We start from the raw sequence: 21,908 nt of genomic DNA, 5'->3' as shown, positions 1-21,908 counted from the left end.
TTGTGTGTGTGTGTTTGGTTCTGTGTACCTGGTCCTGCTCTCCTCCTCCCTCTTCATTGTAGTTGAGAATGTTTTCTCGGATGTCCTCCCAGCTCTCGTGCTCAGCAGGGATGTGGTAAACTCCTCGCTTCCTGAACTTATTTCGGCTGCCTTTTTGGTTCCACACTGTCACTGCCACCAGCACCGCTGAGCGCACACACACGCGCACACACACACATGCACAGAGGAGGATGGTATGAATATGCATCTCTTCGTAAATGTGCTTCTGCACCACCGGGACAGACATTAGTTTCCTTCCTGTATATTTGAAGCAGTGGCTCATTAAAGCTGCTCTGTGGAGTCATTTAGCCTCAATAAATCAGTACCAAGTTCATTTAGAAACATTAGTATAATTACGGCAAACAGGTGAAAAATAAATGAGGCAGCCATTGGGAAGAGTATCAAATTCTAACAGCTTTCTACGCAGCATTTTTATTGAGACTACAAGGTCATTTGTGTTTCAAAAATCACCTAGAAGATATTTAATCTGTTCATGGGAGACGAAATGAAGGCTTCTGATGGAAAAACACAAACCATAACACAGTAGGTGTGATGCTGGGGGAAGCAACCGTTCACTGGTTAGATTAAGTTGATATATGAACAGCTGAAGGGGTGAATGGTTGTTTTGTAACATTTATTTAACTGAATTCTCTTTGCGTCACCACAGCTTGTATTTTTAATGATTAGTGCTCACAGAAAAAACTATTGATCTTCAAACAGTTCCACAAATTAGGAACAAAAGGTCTGCAGTGGAGATTTGACCTGATCTGGCTGGATGTATGCGCACACTTTTTTGCCAGCTTCCATCTATCTAAATAAGTTTAATTTCTGGTTATTATGCTGCTAGTGTCAATCAGAGATGAGTCATCACATGACTCATACTGAAGTCAGATGTGAGTCATGCATTTGGCAAATTTCATCTCCTCCTACCGTAAGCCTCTGGTCGTAACCTGAATCTCTCAGCCAAGACTCTGATGGTCATACCACAATCTCGGTTCATAACCAAGGTGATCTGGCTTTTTCTGTCACTCTTTTGAATATTCTTCCTGAGGAGATGAGGTCTTTTAATTCCCTCTTTAAAGACACATTTTTGTGAGCATACTTCTTCTGTGCCTCCAGTTTGAGTTATGCTGATATTCTCCTTTGTAATTGTTTTATCAACTTCTACTGCTGAATCTTTGTTTTAGTTAACTAGTTTGTGGAAATTTGGATTTTCTTTATTCCTCACTTTTAATCTTCTTGTGCTGCCAGGATTCCAACAACTAATACTGTTTAATCTTTATCTCTTCTTAAAGCATGAGTGCTGTTACCCAGGTTGGCACATACTGAGATGTGACCCTCTGTTTTCTGAGACAGAGAACATTAACCTTTCTCTCCCTCACACAAGACTTTGTCCGGCTCACTTCGGCCTCTTATTTCTGACTGGCTTCCTCTTATAAATAGAAAGTTTGAAAAGTAGGTGGGAGGGGCTTGAGATATTGTTACCCACCCTCCCTGACATCATCAAGAGTCAAAAGTAGAAAAAAACCCAGTCTATCTTAGAGCGGTCTACAAAGAACACTTGTACACATGCTGATCTCATTCATTGAAACATTAATCACAATAGAAACGAAACAATTATAGATAAATTTGCAGATTAGACTTTAGAATTATGAGTTTCAAAATAACCACAATTCTAATATAAACTACTAATATGCCACCATACTTTCCTGGAAACATAACCACATCATAAATATTTCCTGTACTGTTAGTTATACTGTGTAATTCATGACAACATCAGAGTTTATTGTGTGAGGTTTGATTTAGTTCAGTAAATTATGTGTCATTCAGCTGACTATAAACCAAAGAACTTTAGCAAAGTTTACCTCATCGTGCTCACTCTTAATTTCATTCTGATAATGACTCTCTTGGCTCTTACCGAAGAAGACGAGCAGACACATGCTGATGGCCAAGATGGAGCTGGGGCTCAGGGCGGGCAGCCGGTGACCTTTGACCTGCCCCAGCTCGCAGCGTTGACCCCTGAAACCCTCCTGACATCGGCACCGGTAGCTATCGGGTGAAAGCGCCTGGCAGACACCACCGTTACGGCAGGAAGAAGGTCCACAGGGTGACGGCGCGCAATGGTGCTGACCTGAGTCGTCAGTCACGGTTACCTGACCACCGGGACACCTGGAAGATGATGGAGAGCAGGACAGATGACAAAATTAGTTAGATGTGGCACTAAAAATGGAAATAAATTCTTAGAAAACTTTATGCGTGACTTCACAGGAAAGCCAAACAACTTTTAAGAAACAAAACTGCTAAAACAATGAATTAGTAGCTTCCCACCAGTGGAAGGTGTATAAGCGTGCTGGTTTGCGTTTGTGTGTCATTTACTTGCACTGGTGTTTCCTCCATAAGTCGATGCATCGCAGTGGGCTGCGGCAGGGCTGGCTGCTGCAGGCATTGCTAGAGCACCCTGAGGTGACACCACGTCTCTCCAGCACGGTCACCAGGTCCCGGCTCTGGCCATCCAGAGGCAGGACCTGACCATTAAATCGAACATCCCGGAGACAACCTGTTTGACAAAAATTCCTGTTTAGCATTGTGTCCAATACGGTTTTTAAGATAAAATATTCAAAATAATGCACATGTGACGTAATGAGTGAAACTCAAAGGCGATCCAGAAAACAAGGCCAGCTAAACTAAGTCATTGCAAAGCTTAATCTTGAAAGAACAATTAACACAAAAACTTAAGGAAAACACAATCATTGCTTCAAGAAAGTCATTTCTTTCAAGTTAACTCAGAATTAAGCATCTGCACAGCTATAGAGTATTTAAAAACTGAATTCTGAGTTTTCTGGTAAACGTTGTGAAAGCAAGAATAAATCCGAAGAGAAACACAGTGTATTTCAAGAATTTAAATACTTGTTACCATGGCTGTCAGGCACTTAAGAGTCATTTTACTCCATTCAAAACTCACTTGTATAAACAAAGACTTTTTCTCTGAAATTAGATTCAGCTCTCACCCTGGAAGTCAGCCTTGTCTGGTCCATTACCAACCATTAGGCTGGATGGATGAACCCCAATCTCCCTGCGGCTCCCCAGGCGGGCCTGCACTTCCCTCGAGCCCCCGCCGTGCTCTAACCGCAGGGTAAACATGTTGTCATAGCGACTGAGGCTGACCAGGACCCACTGCCCGACATCCACCCGCTGGCCCGGAAGCCGCAAAGCGTGAGCGCCGTCACCAAGGTTGGCACGTACTGAGATGTGACCCTCTGTGATCTGAGACAGAGAAGAACATAAACCTTTGAAAAAAGCTGCTGCTTGGGGATTTAAATTATAGCAACAAAATCTGTCATGTGGGGAAGTAAAAACTGCCACCCATTGAAAATGCATTCATTATCTAAAAATGGCACTGAAGTGCAGTATTTGAAAAAAATGTTTAAATGTTCTTTAAGGAAAAGTGAGATTATCTTGATAAGTGGATGCTGTTTAAACTGTGATATAAGCATAGCTATCGTGTGAAGTCAAAGGTCAGTTATTGTTGTTCTACAGGTGGACTGACCTCCAGGATGATGTATTCATGGGCCTCCCGGGACGTCGCAGACAGCAGGGTCCCTGAGGTGGCTCTGGTTCGGACGAGCAGCTGAATGTTGGTACGTCTGGAGCTGCCGCCTCCTCTGAGCTGAAAGCGCACCACACTGCCCGAATCGAAGGAGAACTCTGGCATGGCTGAGGGGGGAGGAACATATCAATGTTTAAAGGACGAACTTGTGTGTGTTAGCTTTAAACTGACTCTAATAATCTTCTTTACAGACTGGAAACACAACATGTCCACAACAGGAGGTAGTTGTTTGTCACACACTGTTTGGCCTGTCTGCTCTTAGTCAAATCTAACAGGTACAACACTGACTGCTTGCTGTGGATGTCACAATTATTAAGCCGACCACAGAGCCCCTGAAAAGCAGTCAGACTCTATTTCAGGCTGACGGGCTTTCTTTGCTCAGAAGTTTCACAGCTTTTATGTCCAAAGGAAAGTTTTTAAAATTTCCAAGGTCCATAGATCTAATTCTGTATTCCCAAAACTAAAGATTTAAAAGGGGAAACTGCACTGATACGGACTGAAATGCTCTGACCCTCACCCCTGTCACACTTGTGCCCCGTGTATCCAGCGTGGCACTCGCAGCTGAACGAGCCCCAGTCTGCGAGGCAGGTTGCATGAATCCCACACGAGGGGCCCGCCGCTGTCACGCACACGCCGTCTGTGAGCTTACAGCCCGGGGTGCTGTCCACACTCTCACCTGGAGATGCCAAATCATACACCTGAGGGACAAAGAAAGAAAAGAGGGAGATGATTCACAAATTTTCTTTTATATCCAGCAAACTTTCTTCACATGCTTTACAAAGGAGCCCAGTGCTGCCTCTGGTCATGTGATCCAGGCTGCGCACAAAGCCAAGTATAGATCAGAGAAGTTTTTTGTTTTTTTAAAAAAATTCTACCGTTTTCCTCCTTTATATCTGAAATACAAAAAAGACAAAATTTGACATGCACTGAATTTCTAAATGTGACCATTGTTTCTGGTTGGCAGCCATTTTTGTGCTGTGTCAATCTACCTTAATGCATGAGCTACAAAAATGTGTTTTGAATTTTTCTGAGGGAATCAAGAAACCAGCTTTGATTACAGAACAAAGAAAAGCATGTAAGGCGGGGGGTTCTGTTTCTGTCTCCTTTAAGGTTTTGAAAGCCTCTTTCTACTGTCATAAAAATTTGGCTTTGAAAAGTGAAACTAAAGGGGTTCCTCCTCAATGGAGCATGAATGTGCTCAGCAAACCTCCCACAATTCCTCACACAATATTTCTTCTACATAAAAAACAAAAACAAAAAGACCCCAACTGCTTCCTAATGGTGGCGCCAGAGAGTCATTGTATCAACATTGTAATTCATCACTTTTGAAACGTGATTTAAAAATGTTGGGCTCTGGATCAAAGTTTATGATGGACAGTCTGATTTTTTTTTTTAGATGTATGTTGTTGATGCAGAGCTGTGAGCTTTGTGAAGCTTTGAGGCTTCAAGTGTGCTAATCTAGTTTAAAGTGGAGCTATTAGGGGTTTCTTATCTCCTGTCATATACAGTTGGATCCATAATTTTTTGGACAATGATGCAATCTATTGTAATTTTGCATCTGCATAAAACCCCACTGGATTTTAAATCAAACACTCAAGAGGTGATTGAAGTGCAGGCTTTCAGCTTTATTTCAAGGGGAGTAAAAAAAGTATATTTTTAAACTGTGTAGGACTTACAGATTTTACAGACTTTCTTTTTTACATACACAAAGTCATACCAATTTCAGAGGCTAAAAATAATTGGACGGTTGACAAGCAGTCTGATAAGGCCAGCTCTCGGCTCTTGATGATGATTAATATTGTCATCTCAGGCCCACAGCTCTGGCTATGAGCACAGAATCTCCACCCACCTGATGTTCAAACCTTCTGTTTATAGAAGTAAACCAATGAGAAGAAAGTTGGCTTAAAGGAAGCGTGAGGAGCCAAAGGGGTTTCTTTCAGACAGATGATGAACCGAGGGGCGGTACCAGTTCCCAGCATTAGATAAATAAGGATTCATTTGAGCTGATTTGAGCAAAACTCGTCAAGCACTTAATAACAAAAAGATGTAGCTGAACAAGAGCATAGAGATCCCCGTTAACATAAAAAATATTTATGTCTATGAGTTTAAATTGATTTAATTTGAACTTGGTACAAAATAACAGCTAGAGGATGGAAAATATGCTGATACCTTCACGCTGAGTTATGCCAACTTACCATATTTAGAAAGAATAAATGTAGCCAAACCCTTAATTACTCACAGAGGACTTTTGATGCATGCTGAAGGCAACAACAGGCAGGTTTTCTCACAAGCTCAGTGTCTCTGCTTCTATGGTTACTGCATGAGCTCACAAACTGGGGATCTTGCATGTATATTTATTGATCCTGGATGTATGAAAACATTAAATAAACCTCGTAGCACGGCTAGAACATATGACCTCTATGCTCACAGGGCACAGCTCGATCAATCAGTCATCGCTTACAAACACACGGTAAAAGTACAAACAGATCTTGGTTAACTGACACCTCCGGTAAGGTTGTAATCAAACAAAACGACTGCTTTGAATCACTTGCTGAGTTTGTGAGATTCCCCATCACCAGTCACTGCACTGTGTGGAGTGCTGCTTGACCTTTAGTGCAAGATCACTGATATTGCCCACTGAAAGAAGTCCAGCACCCCTCTGGCACTCTTCAGATTCACAATAAATTGCATATATGAGGTTAGAAAAGGAACCACTTTGCCATATTTGCCATATTTACCTTCCCTGTTTGGTGCATGTAGAAACAAAATCTTCAGTTTTCAATTAGAATTTGATACTTTATTAGAGTGCAAACATGACCACTGGAAGACACCTTTAATTACCTTTACTCCCTCATTATTATCACTATAAATCATTTTATGTGGCAGTCTTTTGCTAAAAGTTTTTTAATTTTTTAATGCAAAAAACTGTAACTCATTTGAAGGCAGAGTTAATCTTAGTCCTGTAAAATCAGAGCATTAGACTGAAGGAGGCATCCCCAAAACACAAGGGATTGTGGTTTGAATGAGTTGCCACAGTGACAGGCTGATGGTAACATACTTCCACATCTTCTTGTCTGAAAGCTGGTTCAAAATCTTTCCAGGGGACTATTTTGGGATATTTGAGAAGTGACTGAGGTTTGCAGCAGCAAAGGAACCACAGCAATGTGCTGAGCTTCATGAGGATGAGGGAGGTTCTTTTCATTTATATTACATTTTGGACTGTGATGTTGTTATGTTGGCCTTGGCTGAGGAGCCGAGCCTAGATCACCATCTGTCCAACCACCATCCCTGTGGTACTCACAGGCGCACAGATAAACACCATCACCATCCACCAAGGACTGCAAGTGAATACATGCATGAACAAACACAAACAGGTGCAGACCTGCAGACATTAAAACTGCATTTAAGGGCCAAGAAAAAAGCACACACACAAAAAGCCTAATGATCTCTGGGATTAAAAACGATCATTTAAAGGGGCTTTAAACAGAGTATGACTATTAAAATCTAATCATTTACATTAAGGCTTCCTTTTTGCCCCCAAAATTTAACACATTCATGTCCCCACAAAAGGAACTCTACAAACCAACATGCTCATATTGTAATATTACCTGACTGTCGACCACCAGGTTGCGGATGCAGCCAGTGAAACTGCGGTAATGTCTGTGAGGGGACATTTCCTTCACCCCTCCCAACTGCAGAGGCTGGAAAACATTCAGATACCTGAAGAGGAGAAGAAATAAGGAAGAGAGGAAAAGAACAACATCAGGAAGAAGTGGAGGATGACAGAAGAAGGGAAGAAAAACAAAAGGATTTGGAGCAGTAGTAGTCAGAGGATTGGAGGGAGAAGCAGAGTTGGGAGGATGATGTGAAAGAAGAAGATTTGGAAAAGGGGAAAAAAAAATAAGGATGAATTTAATGAAAACAAAAATAAAGGAAAAGAAGAAAGCAAAAGAAAAGTAAATTGAGTTTTTCACAGCAAAGTTTTAGAGTCTCTGTATTAAATTTGTAAGTATGCAGCGAAATCAGCACCCTCTCTGGGGTTGTTCTTACTTCTGATTTCCAGGTGTCTCTCCTGCAGCTCTACAGCTGGACTCATCTGTCTCCAGCTCATTCACAGCCACCCCTCCACACTGGTCCAGGATCAGCTGGACAGCCTGAGGACAAACAGAATGCACACCGTTACCTCATGTAACCCACCTTTTCCTCTCATTTTACAAGTTTTTTGACTTCCTGCCTTTGTTTCTTTTTCATTATTTCCACCTATCCAGTCATCCATTCATGCATCCGCAATACTGCAGATCAGTCTCACCTTTCCGTCACTGATGATGTCGAGGCGATGCCAGCGTCGGTCGGTCACAGTAGATTTGGGTGGGAACTGCAAAGTGAGTGTTCCTGATCCGTGGTTTATGCTCAGAGCGGGAACGCCGTTCCTCAACTCTGAATGGGGAGTTGAGAAAATTATCTTTGTTTTCTCTTTTCCATCTCACAGTAAACACACACACACACACACACACACACACACACACACACACACACACACACACACACACACACACACACACACACACACTACAGTGACCCAAATACAAAATCCCAACAGTCCTAAATAAACAATAAAGTCAAGTCTGTAAACATCAACATAACAAATGTGTAAAACAGGCTGGAAAATGTGTTTAGAGCTCATAAAGTGAATTTTGAGGGCTTCCTTACTTAAGTTGATGTGTGCAGTAAAACTGAACACAGCTGTGGGTCATTTAAGACTCACTAAGACAAAAAAAAACATTTGTTTCTTGTGTCTTAAAAGTTGACGCATGCCCTGACATCACTTCTCCTTATTGCTATGTAAGCTTCTGGATCCCATCAGCAACTGCAGTAATCCACTTTATCAATTTTCTCTGTGTGAATCTCCCAATATCCTTTCATCTGCTGCTGTAAAATGTGTGCATTTGTGTCTATGTGTGTATGACCTGATCAACCTCACAGTCACAATATTGGACATGTAAGTGCAAAAACGCTTCAGAGAGATCAATCCCGCAACTATCTTTGATTTTCCCCTCCCCGGACCACTGCAGCAACAGCCCGGGTTCAATAATTACATAACTTTAATGCCACAAGATTATGCAAGAAGTGTTCGAAAGGCCATCTGCAGGCTAATCCGTCAGCACCACATTAGGACCACTGGGAGCTGACATTAGAGTTTATGAAGCTCCTCATCCACTGAGAAACTGTCTATACAGCAGCGGATTGATGAACGCTTTGTGTTTGCTGAAAAGCAGGACCGGCAGCACGTTCCCATCAGCACTGTGAGATTAGTATGATTGTTATAGAGCTAGGAAGTTAAAATAATTTGTCAGCTTTCAGCAAAAGGGTACTGAAGTTCAAGCAGAGTGTGTTTGCTGCAGCAAATGAGCCACTCTCAGAGACTTCTGCAAGCATTACAATAATCACCTCTGCTCCTCATTTCTCTAATGTTTTGTTGGTTAATAGATGATTCTTTTTGTCTATATCCTACCAAGCCTAGCTGAAAACTACAATGACAAGCTGATAGTCTCAAGATAACAAAAATCAGAGTCATCTGTACACTGAAATGTACTGTTAGCTTTGAATCACGACAATCTCTTTGCTGGACCAACATGGTGGTTGTGTGGTCCAAAGCTGATGTACCAAAGTGTTACACCTTTGTATTTTTATTTTGCGTTAAACTGAAAAGTTAAAGGACATCACAGGTCCAGTAAATGAAATGCATTAGCCACATCAATCATCCCAGAACACACACTAAACCAAATAATTTGAATTTAATTTGATCATTTTCAGCCTTTGTACTCACAAACACCTTCTAGAGAATTGATTAGATAAAAAAATATATTTAGACAGTGGAATTCAAAAGCCTTTACAATAACAATCTAATCTAACCTCAAATCCACATATGTCATATAACCGTTCTGACTTTAGAACATCAACAACATAAGCTTTGTAAACATGGAAGAAAACCCATTAGATCAAATCAAGGCCTTATTGTATAAACTGTGAGTTCTAATGTCACCTAGTGCATAATGGACATGAAATATACCTTCATTGTGTAATTTCTAAGAAGTGATTCTTCCTAAATGTCTCTAATAAAACACCTCAAAGGTTTTGAGAGATGTTGTATAGCTGCATGTAATCAGTGGTGCATTTTCTGATTCTTCGTTGGTTTTGTCACTAAGTCTTAAACTGCAAAGAATACCAACAAAAGGTTAGTAAATCATTTATTTATTAGACTCAACACTGGCTCACACTTTCATGTCTGTTTTTGCAGCTATTTAAGAGCACCTTTGCTGTCATTTTGACATATTTAGGCCAAAACTTCTACTTCTGTCCAAATGGCTACAATAAACTGAAATTACTAGATATAGCCTTATTAGTTTATTTGAAAACACTGACTGTTTGATCTTCATAGATCTTGTGAGTAGAACTCTTTTTGTTGATTTGAGTTTTAATTGAGTTTGAGTCCAGAACAAAGAAGGTTAAGACGTTAAGTTAGAAGTTTTACACACAACAAATACATACATATATGAAACTCACCAATGGCAATGAAGTCCTCCTGCTCCCCAGAGTGAACATTACCAAGCGGCCCGTTGTAGAGGAGCAGCCCATTGGCCGACTCAGCCAGAAACTCCAGGGAGATGTGGCTCTGATAACAAGGTTTGATGGGAGGGAACCAGGCGTAACCCTGGCCGCCAAAGCTGTGTTTGGTCTGCTGACACTCGGGGCCGTCGTACATGGGAGGACACTTGCATCTGAGACAGAGAGTTAATCTACTTTATTTTCTAATTATATTTCTATCATCTCCTCATGTGTGATTTTCCTGTGGAGCACCTTTATGGAACGATAATTAATGGCAATAAAAAAAAAATTAAAGACTTTTTACTGTCCATTAGTACTGCTGCAAAGCAAATTTCTTTTCTGACAGGTTCAAATGAACTGAGAGAGATCAACAGACAGAAAGATAAACAGAGACATAATCCACATCCAAGAAACCTTAATAGAAATGCTTAAAAAATAATATAAATCTATATTTGCCAGTGCTGATAAGTTTTTCAAGTGCAAGAAAAAGAAAGAGAGCAATGGAGAGTGAGCCATCTGTCAGATTTAGCAGCTGAAATGTTTCATCCAGTATCTCAACCATTAAAATCATGTGACAATTCAAAGTCAGCCAGCTTAGTTTCAGCTGAAAATGAAGCTTTAGAGTGTTATTACTTTAAGAGAAATCTTCTGCCTCTCTTTCAAATGTTTGACAGATATACCTCGAGTTAATCACTGAACAAATACAGAATTTCTGCAAGCTTCACAAGGTGACTTTAACTGTTCAGGACTTGAATCTACTGCATACGACCGGCAGACTTCTAATCAGTACTGTCAGGTGAAAACTATGTAAACACAGAGCAGCCACTGACAGAAAAGTAAGAAAAAGGTGATTCACGGTATCTCATTATAAAGAAAACTTTTCCTTCTATAACAAGTTTCAAAGACAACAGCACTTTAGAGACTCTACTTGCTGGAATCAGATAAGTGCAACAGTTCAGCCTCCATGCAATATACTGGAAAAATGACATGTTCATATTTAATGTCATCCTGGATGCATTATCATATGAAGAATTATATGGAACATGCAAAGACCCCTCCTTGGCTTGCACCTACCGGTATCCCAATGGTCCGTCCTGGCAGGTGCCCCCATTGAGGCATGGGTTGACGGGGTAAGCAGAACAGGACAGGTGGACTGCCTCTCGGCCCCGGCAGCCACATTGCGCAGTCAAAGAGGGCGCCAGTGACACCAGAGAGATGTTACCAGAGCTGAGAGCCACCGGTGCCTGGCTGAATGAAACCTCATTGCTGCAACCTCCAGACTGACTGCAGTCTGTGTATGGGCAGTCATCCACACCCACCTGAGAGATGGACACGCCCAGAATGGCCTCCAGCTAAAGGTGATAAAAAAAAGGAGTTAAGACACAAACAGAGGAACTTTCAAAAATGATAAGCTAAAAATAGAGACAAACTATATAATGAAACACAAAACTAATGAGGGAAAGTAAAACAATGTTGAAACAAAGTAAAAATAGCATGGAGCAAAACAGAACCTCAGATCAATCAAAGAGAGATAACTCAAGATTTTGCTGAATGAACTGAAGCAACATTGCAAAAATGGGACAAAATTTCTCTGCAATGATCTGAGAGACTGATAAAGTCCTACAGAAAACGATTACTGGTAAATTTGGTTCTATAAATCACTGAAACATGAAGTGTATTTAGTTTTTCATGGAAAAAAAACCTGTGAAAACAATTGACTGCAGAATGTTTTGATATAGAGAGGAGTTCATGATCAACTCGAAGAGTGCACAGTGTGCAGGTTTTGTGGCCCTTAAACCAAACCCAAATCATCAAGTCTCCATCAGTGTGGTCCACAATTGATATGAGGTGTTTGTGTTGATATCCTGTGTTTGATTTTTGTCAAATACGGTACTGTGCATTTTGGCCAAACCCCGCCTTTGGTCATCTGTCCAAGAGGCTTGTCTTTTGTGTAGATGCAACTTTTCAACACTAAACTGCGCTACCATGTTCTTTTCAGAAAGAGGTTTCACTTGGAAAGCCTGACAAACGAGCTGTATTTGTTCAATCTTTTTCTAACTTTACTGTCATGAACTTTCTACCCAAGGCTGTGAAGTCTCAGATGTAGTTCTTGTAGTTTCTCTGAACATTTCACAGCCTGACCTTAGGGTAGATTTTTTGGGATGCCTGCTGCTAGGAAGATTGTGGCACTGTCTTAATACACACCTATAAAAACAATAAAACTTCTGTAGTTTCATTTGCTTCTGCAAGTGTAGCGATTTCTTAAAGAAACAATAAATGTGTACTTAGTTTTTCACAGGACTGCCGAGAGTCTGGTGAAAACTTCCTTTTCCATATGACTGTAGGTATCCTCGAAACTAGGATAAGCTTAGCTAACCAAAACTAAAACAACCATGAAGCTAAAATAAGCTGGCGTTTGGTCCAAACCCATGGACATGGACAAAGGTTTTACACTTTGGCATTTTTTGTCTTTGATTAAACTGATGAGTCCAAATGAGTTAGGTATAAAGCTGACCTACGATTAAGTAGAGGAAACAAAACTAAAACTGAAATGAAGATGAAAAATGGCACAAAACTAATTAAAAATCAAACATAAGCCCACTAAGACAGATTAAGTGCTAACTGGAAATTATCAGTGTCATTAAACTTCAAATAAGACTAAGTACAGTGTGTGAAATGAGTGAAACTAAAACTAGCGTGGGGGGAAAAGCAAACTCAAACTAACAGCATTGAAGTCATGAGCTCTGTTTGAACATATTAGAGAATTTCAGAGAATGACAGGAAATGTCTTTGATCTGATGTCTACCTGCATCAGTGGAATCTGAATTTACTCTATTTCCCTTACTGTTATTTATGCACTTTGGTGTTTCTCTGTCATTTTCCCTTCCTCTTAAAGTTTTGCTGTCATTTGCTTTCCGTTGCCAAATTCACTCGCTTCCCTGCTTGTCATCCTGATTCTTTTCTCTCGTTTTGTTACTTTTTTGGAGGGGGGGGGTAGGGGGTGAGAGGTTTTCATCAGAGTCCCTCAGGGTTTCCTGTCTCTCTCCAACTGTGTGTATTTCTTTTTTTGGAGTTTTGCTATTCAGCTGACACTCTCATCCACTGTGACTTACACTCCCCAGGCACGGCTTTAGATTTTGGCTCCAGAGCCAGTTTCAACATCGCCTTTTTTCGTGATGACTTTGTATCTTTCAGACATTTTTGTTCTAAATCAGCCAAGATACTTTTCCTCTTAACCTGAGATAATTAAAGACGTACCTTTCATCTTCAGCATTTGATGGAAGTTATTTTAAATCGTGCTGTGTTATTTATACTTTAACTAATTTTTATTGTTGTGGGCGCTGATTAGGCTTTTGAGCCAAGTTGCATTAAAGCTGGAGATGTGCTAACTATCTGTGTCTTGACACTTTGACAGGACTTATGTTAGCTTCAATATTTGAACAATATTTGCATGTCTGGTAATATGAAGGCTTCTCTAAACACCCAATATGTAGTTTGTTTTGCAGTTATGTCTTAACATGAGCATTATGCACAAAGTACTACTAAAACACTGCTAATACCCTGCTGTAGAAGGCAACAGTGTAGAAAATTTGTATCATGCTTCAAGAAAATCATCAAGACACCCCAACAGCTGTGTAACCAAAGTGGGAAGGAATTACGTACTTATGTATTATCCTTCTACAAGTAAGTCTCGTTAATCAGCAGCCACCAGGCAATTATTTAAACCCTGATTGAAATGAACTTTACTTTCAGGATATTAAAAAAAAGTGTATTTATGACATAAACAGCCACAATATGATAATAAAACACATGCAATAAGGTGTTAAAGGTTGTTTTTCTCATCTTCCTTTCAGCTTCCTTTGACTGTTTTGTTTTTCTCTTATACTGTCTCTGGTGGTATGTATTTATTCCCAGTGCTGTAGTGTTTCTATGTATATTGTCAGTATTATTAAACACTATTATTTGATCATTAAGTGAAATAGCTTTCTTATGTAATTTCCTGCACTGTTTCCTTCATGTCAGCATATGTAATATTGATTCACTTTATCCCCCAGCAGATAGCTGCCCCTCCCTAAGCCTGAACCACGTTTCTTCCTGTTAAAAGGGAGTTTTTCCTCCTCACTGTTACCAAGAGCTTCCTCATAGAGGTTCTTCTGATTGTTAGGGTTTCACTCTATTATTGTTGGGTCTTTACAAAGTGCCTTGAGGCGACTGTGGTTGTGATTTGGCGATATATAAATAAAAGTGAATAGAATTAAACAGAACCGTAATTAACTGAACTGACTCGAGCTGTGTGTATATACTGATATTTGGCAGTGTACAGACATGTATTACGACAATACATTACACATTTCTAAAGCTATCTTTTGCCCCATTGTCAGTAATAGTAGATGGTTTTGTTTTAGTAATATACTTTTCAGTTTTTGCTCATATTTTGGTTTTATTGGACACTTGGAAGTAGAAGTAAAAGTAAATACAAATGAAATTATGAACCATATAGTGCATATAGTAACTGAATATGTTAATGCAAAGTGTTGTTATATTACAGTATGCTACAAATCTCTCTTTGTCCTGATAGATTAATTCACATTATTGCTTTGCCAGTGTCATAACTTTTATGCAGTCTTTTAAACAAGATGTCAGCTGAGCGACAGCTGACAGTTTAGATATTTGATCTAGCTCGGCTGTCTATGTTTGTGCAAGTGTGTTTATTTAATATGCATATTTATATGATTCACCAACTGCCATCATCTGCCTGCCTGTCACAGAACTGAGATCAGAAGCAGCTCCCAATGCTTTAATGGTAAATTTTCATATAAAAGTATACAAGTGTGTACATATGCACGCAAGTATGTGCGTGCATATGTGGGTGTATCACTGAAGCAGCCACATGCTGAAGCAACATGTCCACATATTAATGTATAATCAATTTTTCACCTTTCCTGGCATGTGGGTGTGCATGAGTGTGAAACGGTTTACACTGTGTTAAATATCTCTGCCTGTTGAACTGCACATATGAATATGTGAATGTAACACTTAACTGAGTGTAATTAATGCATCATTAATCCTATGGCTGTAGATGTAAACAGGGTGGCTCATTTTTCCTGTCAGTTCACCACGTTTATGATTTCACACTTCACCTTGCTTCACTTTATTTAGCTTTTGCACAATTCTCTGTGTTTTTGTTGGATTGGGGCACTTCCTCTTTGATTTTCCTGGCCGAAGAGAAAATAAGTTCCTGAGATTTCCAGGAACAAAAACGACAAATTAGCCTTTAAAGGTTTTGGATTAAATAACTGGTTTTTAACTTACAAAAAAAATGTAAATAATGGCTCATTATTAAACATCAAAAATGTGCTCAAGAATTGCCACTTTTCAACTGAAACACTAGAGAGAGTGGAAAAAATGCCAAAAAGTATAACAATTTAATGTCATTTATATTCCTACATTTAAATAATTTAAAGTGTATTTTCCAGGCTGTAAGTCTTTCCTCACCTTGGCTTTGTTTGCTGCCACGTAGCCGTGCAGTTTCTCAGCCTTGTAGTAGGGAGAGCCGTGGGCAGCAAACCAAACATTAAGCGCCCTCCCACCATGTTTGCTGGCATCGCCCACAGAGAAGATCTGGACGTTTTCCGGCAAAGTCTGCAGGAGTTCAGCCAACGTCAGACCCAGACGGGAAAAGCGACTCTTCTCACCTCCACCACTACTACTGAAAAACTCCTCCACTGTCAGGTCTGGAAGAAGAAGAAGAGGAGGAGAACAGATTTGTTTACTAGCTTCATAAATCACCATGGGAAATTAGAGGCACCATAAAAAGCAGCGGACAGACAGAAATATCCTGATACTACAAGTTGAATGAAAAGGTGAATAAAACAGAAGGAAAAAAGGGAAGAGACAAGAAAGTCTGAAGAGATGGAGCTGAAAATAAACAGCAGGGAACACAAGAGATGATAGAAGAAGAGGAGCATGGAGTTATTTCCAATACTGCATCTGTGTGCCAATGCTGATGGAGCCTGATCGAGCTGACAGCCCTGAAACTGAGACCCTGAAGCACTGTGCCACATCGACAGTCACAGGAGGGTGTAAATGTGCGTCTTGTGTCAGTGTGCTGAGATGTTAAGTCATTTCCATGTTTTGTTTGAGGATAACAAGTGTATTTTCATATTTTAACAATTTGACATCTTCACTTTGGGACTCACTGCTCAGGCGGATGGAGGCAGCACGCTGCAAGGCATCGTGGTGCAGCTCTGTGACGTCTACTTGGGCGGTGGAGGTGACGTCTGGCCAGGTGTTGTCGGATACACGAACCTGCAGATGGTATGAGCCGGGAGGAGTTCCCTCCCTAATACTGAGCTGACCTGAGCTCTGATTCAGACTGAACAACCTGAGAGAGCGAGAGAAAGATTAGTTTGACTTATTTTCTGTTGCTGCTTAGACTTATATTTGTTAAAATACATCATATCTGCTGCTTTCTTGCATAAGAAGCGGGTGCTATTTTCAGTCCCAGCAAAAAAAAAAGTGTGTAAACCGTTTCGGATTTTCGATTTATGTATGTTACATAAATACTTATGTCTGGATTGCCAAAAAAAAAGCAGTGCAGAAATAAACTTTATTAACCTCTTCCACTCTGGAGGTCCGTTTGCAAGGAACCATTTATTATCTGGATATTAAAGGTATGATGGATAGGTTGGATATTATAATTGTTGAGCAGAATTCCTGCTGCAGAAAATGTATTAGTTCAATGACTTATTGTTATAAGGCAAACACAAATTCAGACATTTCAGTGAAGAAAATGAAATGTCAGTATCTGAGATGCAGCTGTTCCTCGTGCTTGGAAAACCAAAAGCATTCATAAAGTTTCCAGTGAAATCTTCAATCCGGATAAAATCTTTCTCAGATGGGATTTGTCAGATCAAACTCTGACCAGATGGAGGTCAGCTGTTGAACATGGATCCAGGCCGGTGGGGGGGGGGGACTCTTGATCTGGAAAACTTTGGCAATCTCTGCTCTGCTGCACTTCAGAGTGGATCCCAAACCTGGCGGAGAACATGTGCCGCTGGCTCATGTTAATATTTAACCTCTTCACACTGCAGTGACCTTCAGAGCTCAGACTGGACCAATTAATTAAGCGTTACTGAACTGAGGCCAAAATGAGTCTGCGGACGGCGCTTGTGCTGCTGCCGCTACAAAACAAGCTCTTATGTACCATCTCCTGGAATACCGTCACGCTTGACAGATTTCCAAACATGTCAAAGTACTTCACAGACAGGAAACAAATGAAAACATACCGACCAATTCCAAACAAATCGCTGTCTGCGGAGGCAGAATGCTGAGGTCTTCTGGTTATTTTGTGCGTTTTGTCATTTACTGAATGTCCCAAAATAGCACTTTTTTTAATTTTTATTATTTTTAGCTTTGACATGTTTCTAGCCCCTCGGGCTCCTTCACCTTACCAGAACGCTTTTTCATATTTTCCCCTAGACTGTATCTTTTTATATGTAAATAACATTCAGCCTAAAGTTGATCTATACTGTGAACAAACTGCTATCTGCTGTATGCTCTGATGAGGGGCGGCAGTTCAGGAGCATCTATGGTAATTCTCTCTCTCGTGGTTCCTTTGTTCTCGGCCATTTCTCGTCGTCTCTTGTCGTCCCTCTTTACAGGTATCTCATTAGAAGGAAAGGTGGCAGGGAGCGCAATCAGGCTCTCCTTTCAATGCGTCCGCGTGAAACCTTGCCTCATCAAACAAAATGAGTGCGCCCTCGCCGTGCTTCACTGGGAATTTTCAATACCGCTGGTTATGAAGTATTAATAGCACTGTTCCTGACAAGTCAGATCCCCTTTTCTATCTCTCTCTCCTTCCTGTCCTCTTCCCCTTCATTCTCTTTCACTCTTTCTTTGTTTCCCCCTTCAAACTGCCTGTTTCTCTGTCCCAATTTTCCTTTCTCCCCTTTGTCGCGCGGCACCTTTGTACTGTCTCTCCCTCTTTATTTTAAATCTGTCAGCTCCTGTGCAGCTCTTTTATTTTCTCTCTTTTTCTCTTGTGCATTTCTTGCTGCGTGTCACATGAGAAGGGACACTTTAGCAGGGAATCTTTTCTGTATTAGTTCCAACACATCATAAAACTGCTTTACATCTGTCGTTCTCTGGATTCTTTCATCCAAAACTGGTCACAATATGCTCAACAGGAGTGTGTACCATTTTATTTCTGTGTGTGATTGGTCCAAATCACACTGTATATTGTGATATCGTGCAACCATCTTTAATACCAACAAAAAACATCATCATGTCTTTCATTTACCTAATGTTTTAATTATTTCATTCCTTGTTCAGAGTTTCGCTGTATTCTACAAGGTGCAAAAGGTACAATTTTACATTTTGGATATATTTTATAGTCTTATTGTGCAAATTAAAATCAAAAGGAACATCAGTTTTGCATTATTATTTAATTATGAGTAGTACGTTAACTAAATGAATAAACAAACAGATTTGAAATGTCACCGCTTACTTACGATATCGCACAATCACAATGCTGAGCTACAAAGGAATACATTGAAACTGCAGCCTGTCTGGACTCATAAAAAATGCATCCGCCTGCCTAAAACAAAGCAGCATTTCCATTTGAGAACATTCAAAATGTTTAAATAAAACCACCCTGTATCTGTTTCCATCTCTTCTCTTCATCATGAATCTCTTTCCTGTCCTCAAAGTGTTTACACGCATGATTCTCTGTGACTTAAGCTGAACTCCAGACAAGGTCCAGACGATCAGGTAAGGACATTATCTGAAGTTGCACTTCCTCACATTTAGAGCACTAAAGCAGATCATATCAGATGTGTTTGCACTGCTGGAAATTCTCATCTTGAGGACGATTACATGAAGACTATTTACTTTAAATGGGTGAAGGGTCAAAAACTATTTAATGCTTGATCTGACTGTCGCGGACGTTTGTGTTCTCACGTATGCGTCAGCTGGGGAAGGACTAGAAAAGTTCAGGGCTGCAGTGCATGTGCGAAAATGGCCTTATTCACATTTCTTCTACTTCTTTTCCTTCCTGTCTTTTCTTTGTCATGTTTCGTCTTATGTTTGTGATTTTATTAAAAAAATCTTTCTCTACATTTTTAATATTATTGCCATACTTCTGACTTTATCTCTCTCTCCTTTTTTTTTCTTTTTGCATTGCTTAATTTATCCATCTCTTCTTCCACCTCCATCACTGTCTTTCTGCAAGTCACCTTTCAGGCATCTCAGAGTTTTCAGCTGATGAGATCAAAGTACCTGGTTGGTTTGCCTTCAAAACGGTACACTTTCTCACTCCAGTCATCAAGGTCGGGGGATTGAACTTGTCCGAGCACTGTCGTCTGGAGAATACCTGTCAGGAGGTGGGAAAAAAAAGAAACAAAAAAGTCCAAAAATGTATTAGCTTTGAGAGGAATTAGTTTTGAGCACAAAGGATCCCTCTGGTACAATCCAAATATTAAGAGTGAAGGGAAAAAAGTAGAGGCTTCTTTAAGGAGATAAGGTGACGGGCGATGCCTCATTGGCACACACGGTCATGGTTTGACGGCACAGCAGTAATATGTTCACGCATTAGAATCACTCACGCAGTGTTTCCCCCTCTTCCAAAAAAAGCTGAACACAGCTCTGTAATCTCTTTAGCCGTGAAATCAGCTGCCTTTTAAAAAAGCCTCCTGTTTATGTGCTCATCAAACCCGGGACTTAAGCTGGTCTTAATTGTTTGCTTCATGGTATGTTGTTAAGGTACGTGATGGATTCGTATTAGCAGGTTAATGCACTTTCATGTGGAAAGGCCCCCGAGAGGGAATCCACTAAAAATACATTACAGAATACCTTAGTTTTTCCAGCAAATTACAGAGGGCCGACAGATGGTATGAAACGCTAAATAAGTGATGTGGGCTGGAGCAGGAGGCTGTGAGCAGTCGACTGTGACAAGTACAGTTTTAACAACATGAGCGGAGAGCGCTCAGAAGGTGGTGGGAGGGCAACTCGTTCTCACTCCCAACACGTTACATACTGACGCTTGGTCAGGACCTGTAGGTGTCACATGTTAAAACATACTGGGTAACGCTTTAGTGTCATTTTTCAATACTGAAGGGGGTCTGGCGGACTTTAAAAAGTCCCTAAATGTCAGAAGGAGACAGCAAGAGATCATAATTAAATGTGCTCCGCTGTTAAAGGAAGCATCAATATGGTGACCAAGAAAACTGAGGAGATGCTTGCTGCAAATGGGAGAAGTTTGCCTTGTAATGTGTGATTAATGCTGTGAAAGAGCATAAAACACAATCTGTTCCTAAACCTAAATAGCGACGGGAAAAAAAGCCTGGCATCTCAGATGGTTGTAAATGATAAATGGCGATATATAGCGCCTTTCTACCTCAAGTCTCATTTACCCAATCACACACACTCATACAGAGCTTAATCTATGCCTAGCTTCCTAACATTTGCACACACACTCGCACTTCGATGAATGCATCTGGGGCAACTTGGGGTTCAGTATCTTGCCCGAGGATAATTCGGCATGAGGCTGGAGTAGTCGGGATCGACCGAGCTGCCCTCCTGGTTGTAGTTGTGTGATTATGCCCTCCACCAGCTCAACTGCATCCTTGTTTTTTTCTTATGTGGCAAAATGAAAGTACTGGTGAGTACACTAAACACTGAAAAATGGCACTAAAGGGGCACTCAGTGCATTAAACACTACATGTGAGGAGATTTTTATGTGATAGAGTGGGATAATAGAGACCTAAAGGTTTAAAAAGAAACCAAGTTGAATCCCTCAAAGTGACTAGGGAAGGTTTAAAGGGGACAATATAATAGAATATAATAGTTCTAGGGTAAAGGTGTTTTCAAGCAATAATACACCCAAACTTTCTCCAGTGGAGTGCAAAATACTAGACTGAATGGTGAGGCTCTCAAGAAAGAAAAATCCAAAACCAAATGAATGCCTAAATTTTGTGGATACAAACAGCACACATTTATTTAAACATCGTGTTTTCATCAATTTCCAGTTTTCAATCAGTTTTCATCAGTGAGCAGCTAGTTTACTTTTATTTTACACTGGTTCACTTTGATGCCTCACTAAATCAGAGAAAAGCCTGGGGCCAGTTTCACAGTTTTTGCAGCTACTGTTCACACCACAAATGTTAGCAGCATTATGTTTCACAAATCACTGCAGCTCACAAATTACAGATAAATTTACAGACCCTACAGGGCTCTCGCATGCTTACTGTTTTCACAAATGAAACGCATCGCAATGAACAAAAACACTTTGTTTTCGTAAATCACATTGTGTATGAGGCAAATTTAGTGAAACAGGCCCACGTTTAATTTTCTCTGTTCGGGGACAACAATGAGATCACTGAATGAAAATGTCATTGATGTAACAGATGAATAGTGGTGAACAATGAAAAACCTGCTGGCACATCTAAAATCAACCCTTTTTTTGACACAGCATGCTTCATGTGATCTGTGTGTAGTTTTATTTGATCATGGCCATGAAAAAAAAACCTTTTTTTCACAGACTAGGACTTCAGAACCTATTTTCATAAACCTCAGCAAACTCTGCAGCTTTGATCATGGACGTTTGGAACCAAATTATGTAATAATATATATAGGTTTCACAGAGCTAGTCTCAAAA

The 21,908-nt window shown here is 40.3% G+C and overlaps 1 protein-coding gene across 1 annotated transcript in view; it reads right to left on the bottom strand.

Moving 5' to 3' along the window:
- si:dkey-22o22.2 (neural-cadherin) overlaps window positions 1-21,908 on the bottom strand; it is a 151,298-nt gene that overhangs the window by 6,364 nt on the left and 123,026 nt on the right. Inside the window, exons 20-33 of the mRNA XM_039619932.1 lie at window positions 19,532-19,625; window positions 16,453-16,637; window positions 15,749-15,987; window positions 11,327-11,604; window positions 10,211-10,425; window positions 7,956-8,083; window positions 7,697-7,800; window positions 7,255-7,366; window positions 4,164-4,344; window positions 3,587-3,753; window positions 3,048-3,303; window positions 2,416-2,596; window positions 1,958-2,208; window positions 29-186 (exon numbers count right to left, since the gene is read on the bottom strand). Coding sequence (XP_039475866.1) covers window positions 29-186; window positions 1,958-2,208; window positions 2,416-2,596; window positions 3,048-3,303; window positions 3,587-3,753; window positions 4,164-4,344; window positions 7,255-7,366; window positions 7,697-7,800; window positions 7,956-8,083; window positions 10,211-10,425; window positions 11,327-11,604; window positions 15,749-15,987; window positions 16,453-16,637; window positions 19,532-19,625 — 2,549 coding nt within the window. The remainder of the gene's footprint in view (window positions 1-28; window positions 187-1,957; window positions 2,209-2,415; window positions 2,597-3,047; window positions 3,304-3,586; window positions 3,754-4,163; window positions 4,345-7,254; window positions 7,367-7,696; window positions 7,801-7,955; window positions 8,084-10,210; window positions 10,426-11,326; window positions 11,605-15,748; window positions 15,988-16,452; window positions 16,638-19,531; window positions 19,626-21,908) is intronic.

Source organism: Oreochromis aureus, linkage group 11 (assembly GCF_013358895.1).
Source record: "Oreochromis aureus strain Israel breed Guangdong linkage group 11, ZZ_aureus, whole genome shotgun sequence".
Classification (NCBI taxonomy): domain Eukaryota; kingdom Metazoa; phylum Chordata; class Actinopteri; order Cichliformes; family Cichlidae; genus Oreochromis; species Oreochromis aureus.
Note: the sequence above shows the minus strand (reverse complement) of the source record. Positions and strands in the feature narration are given on the sequence as shown.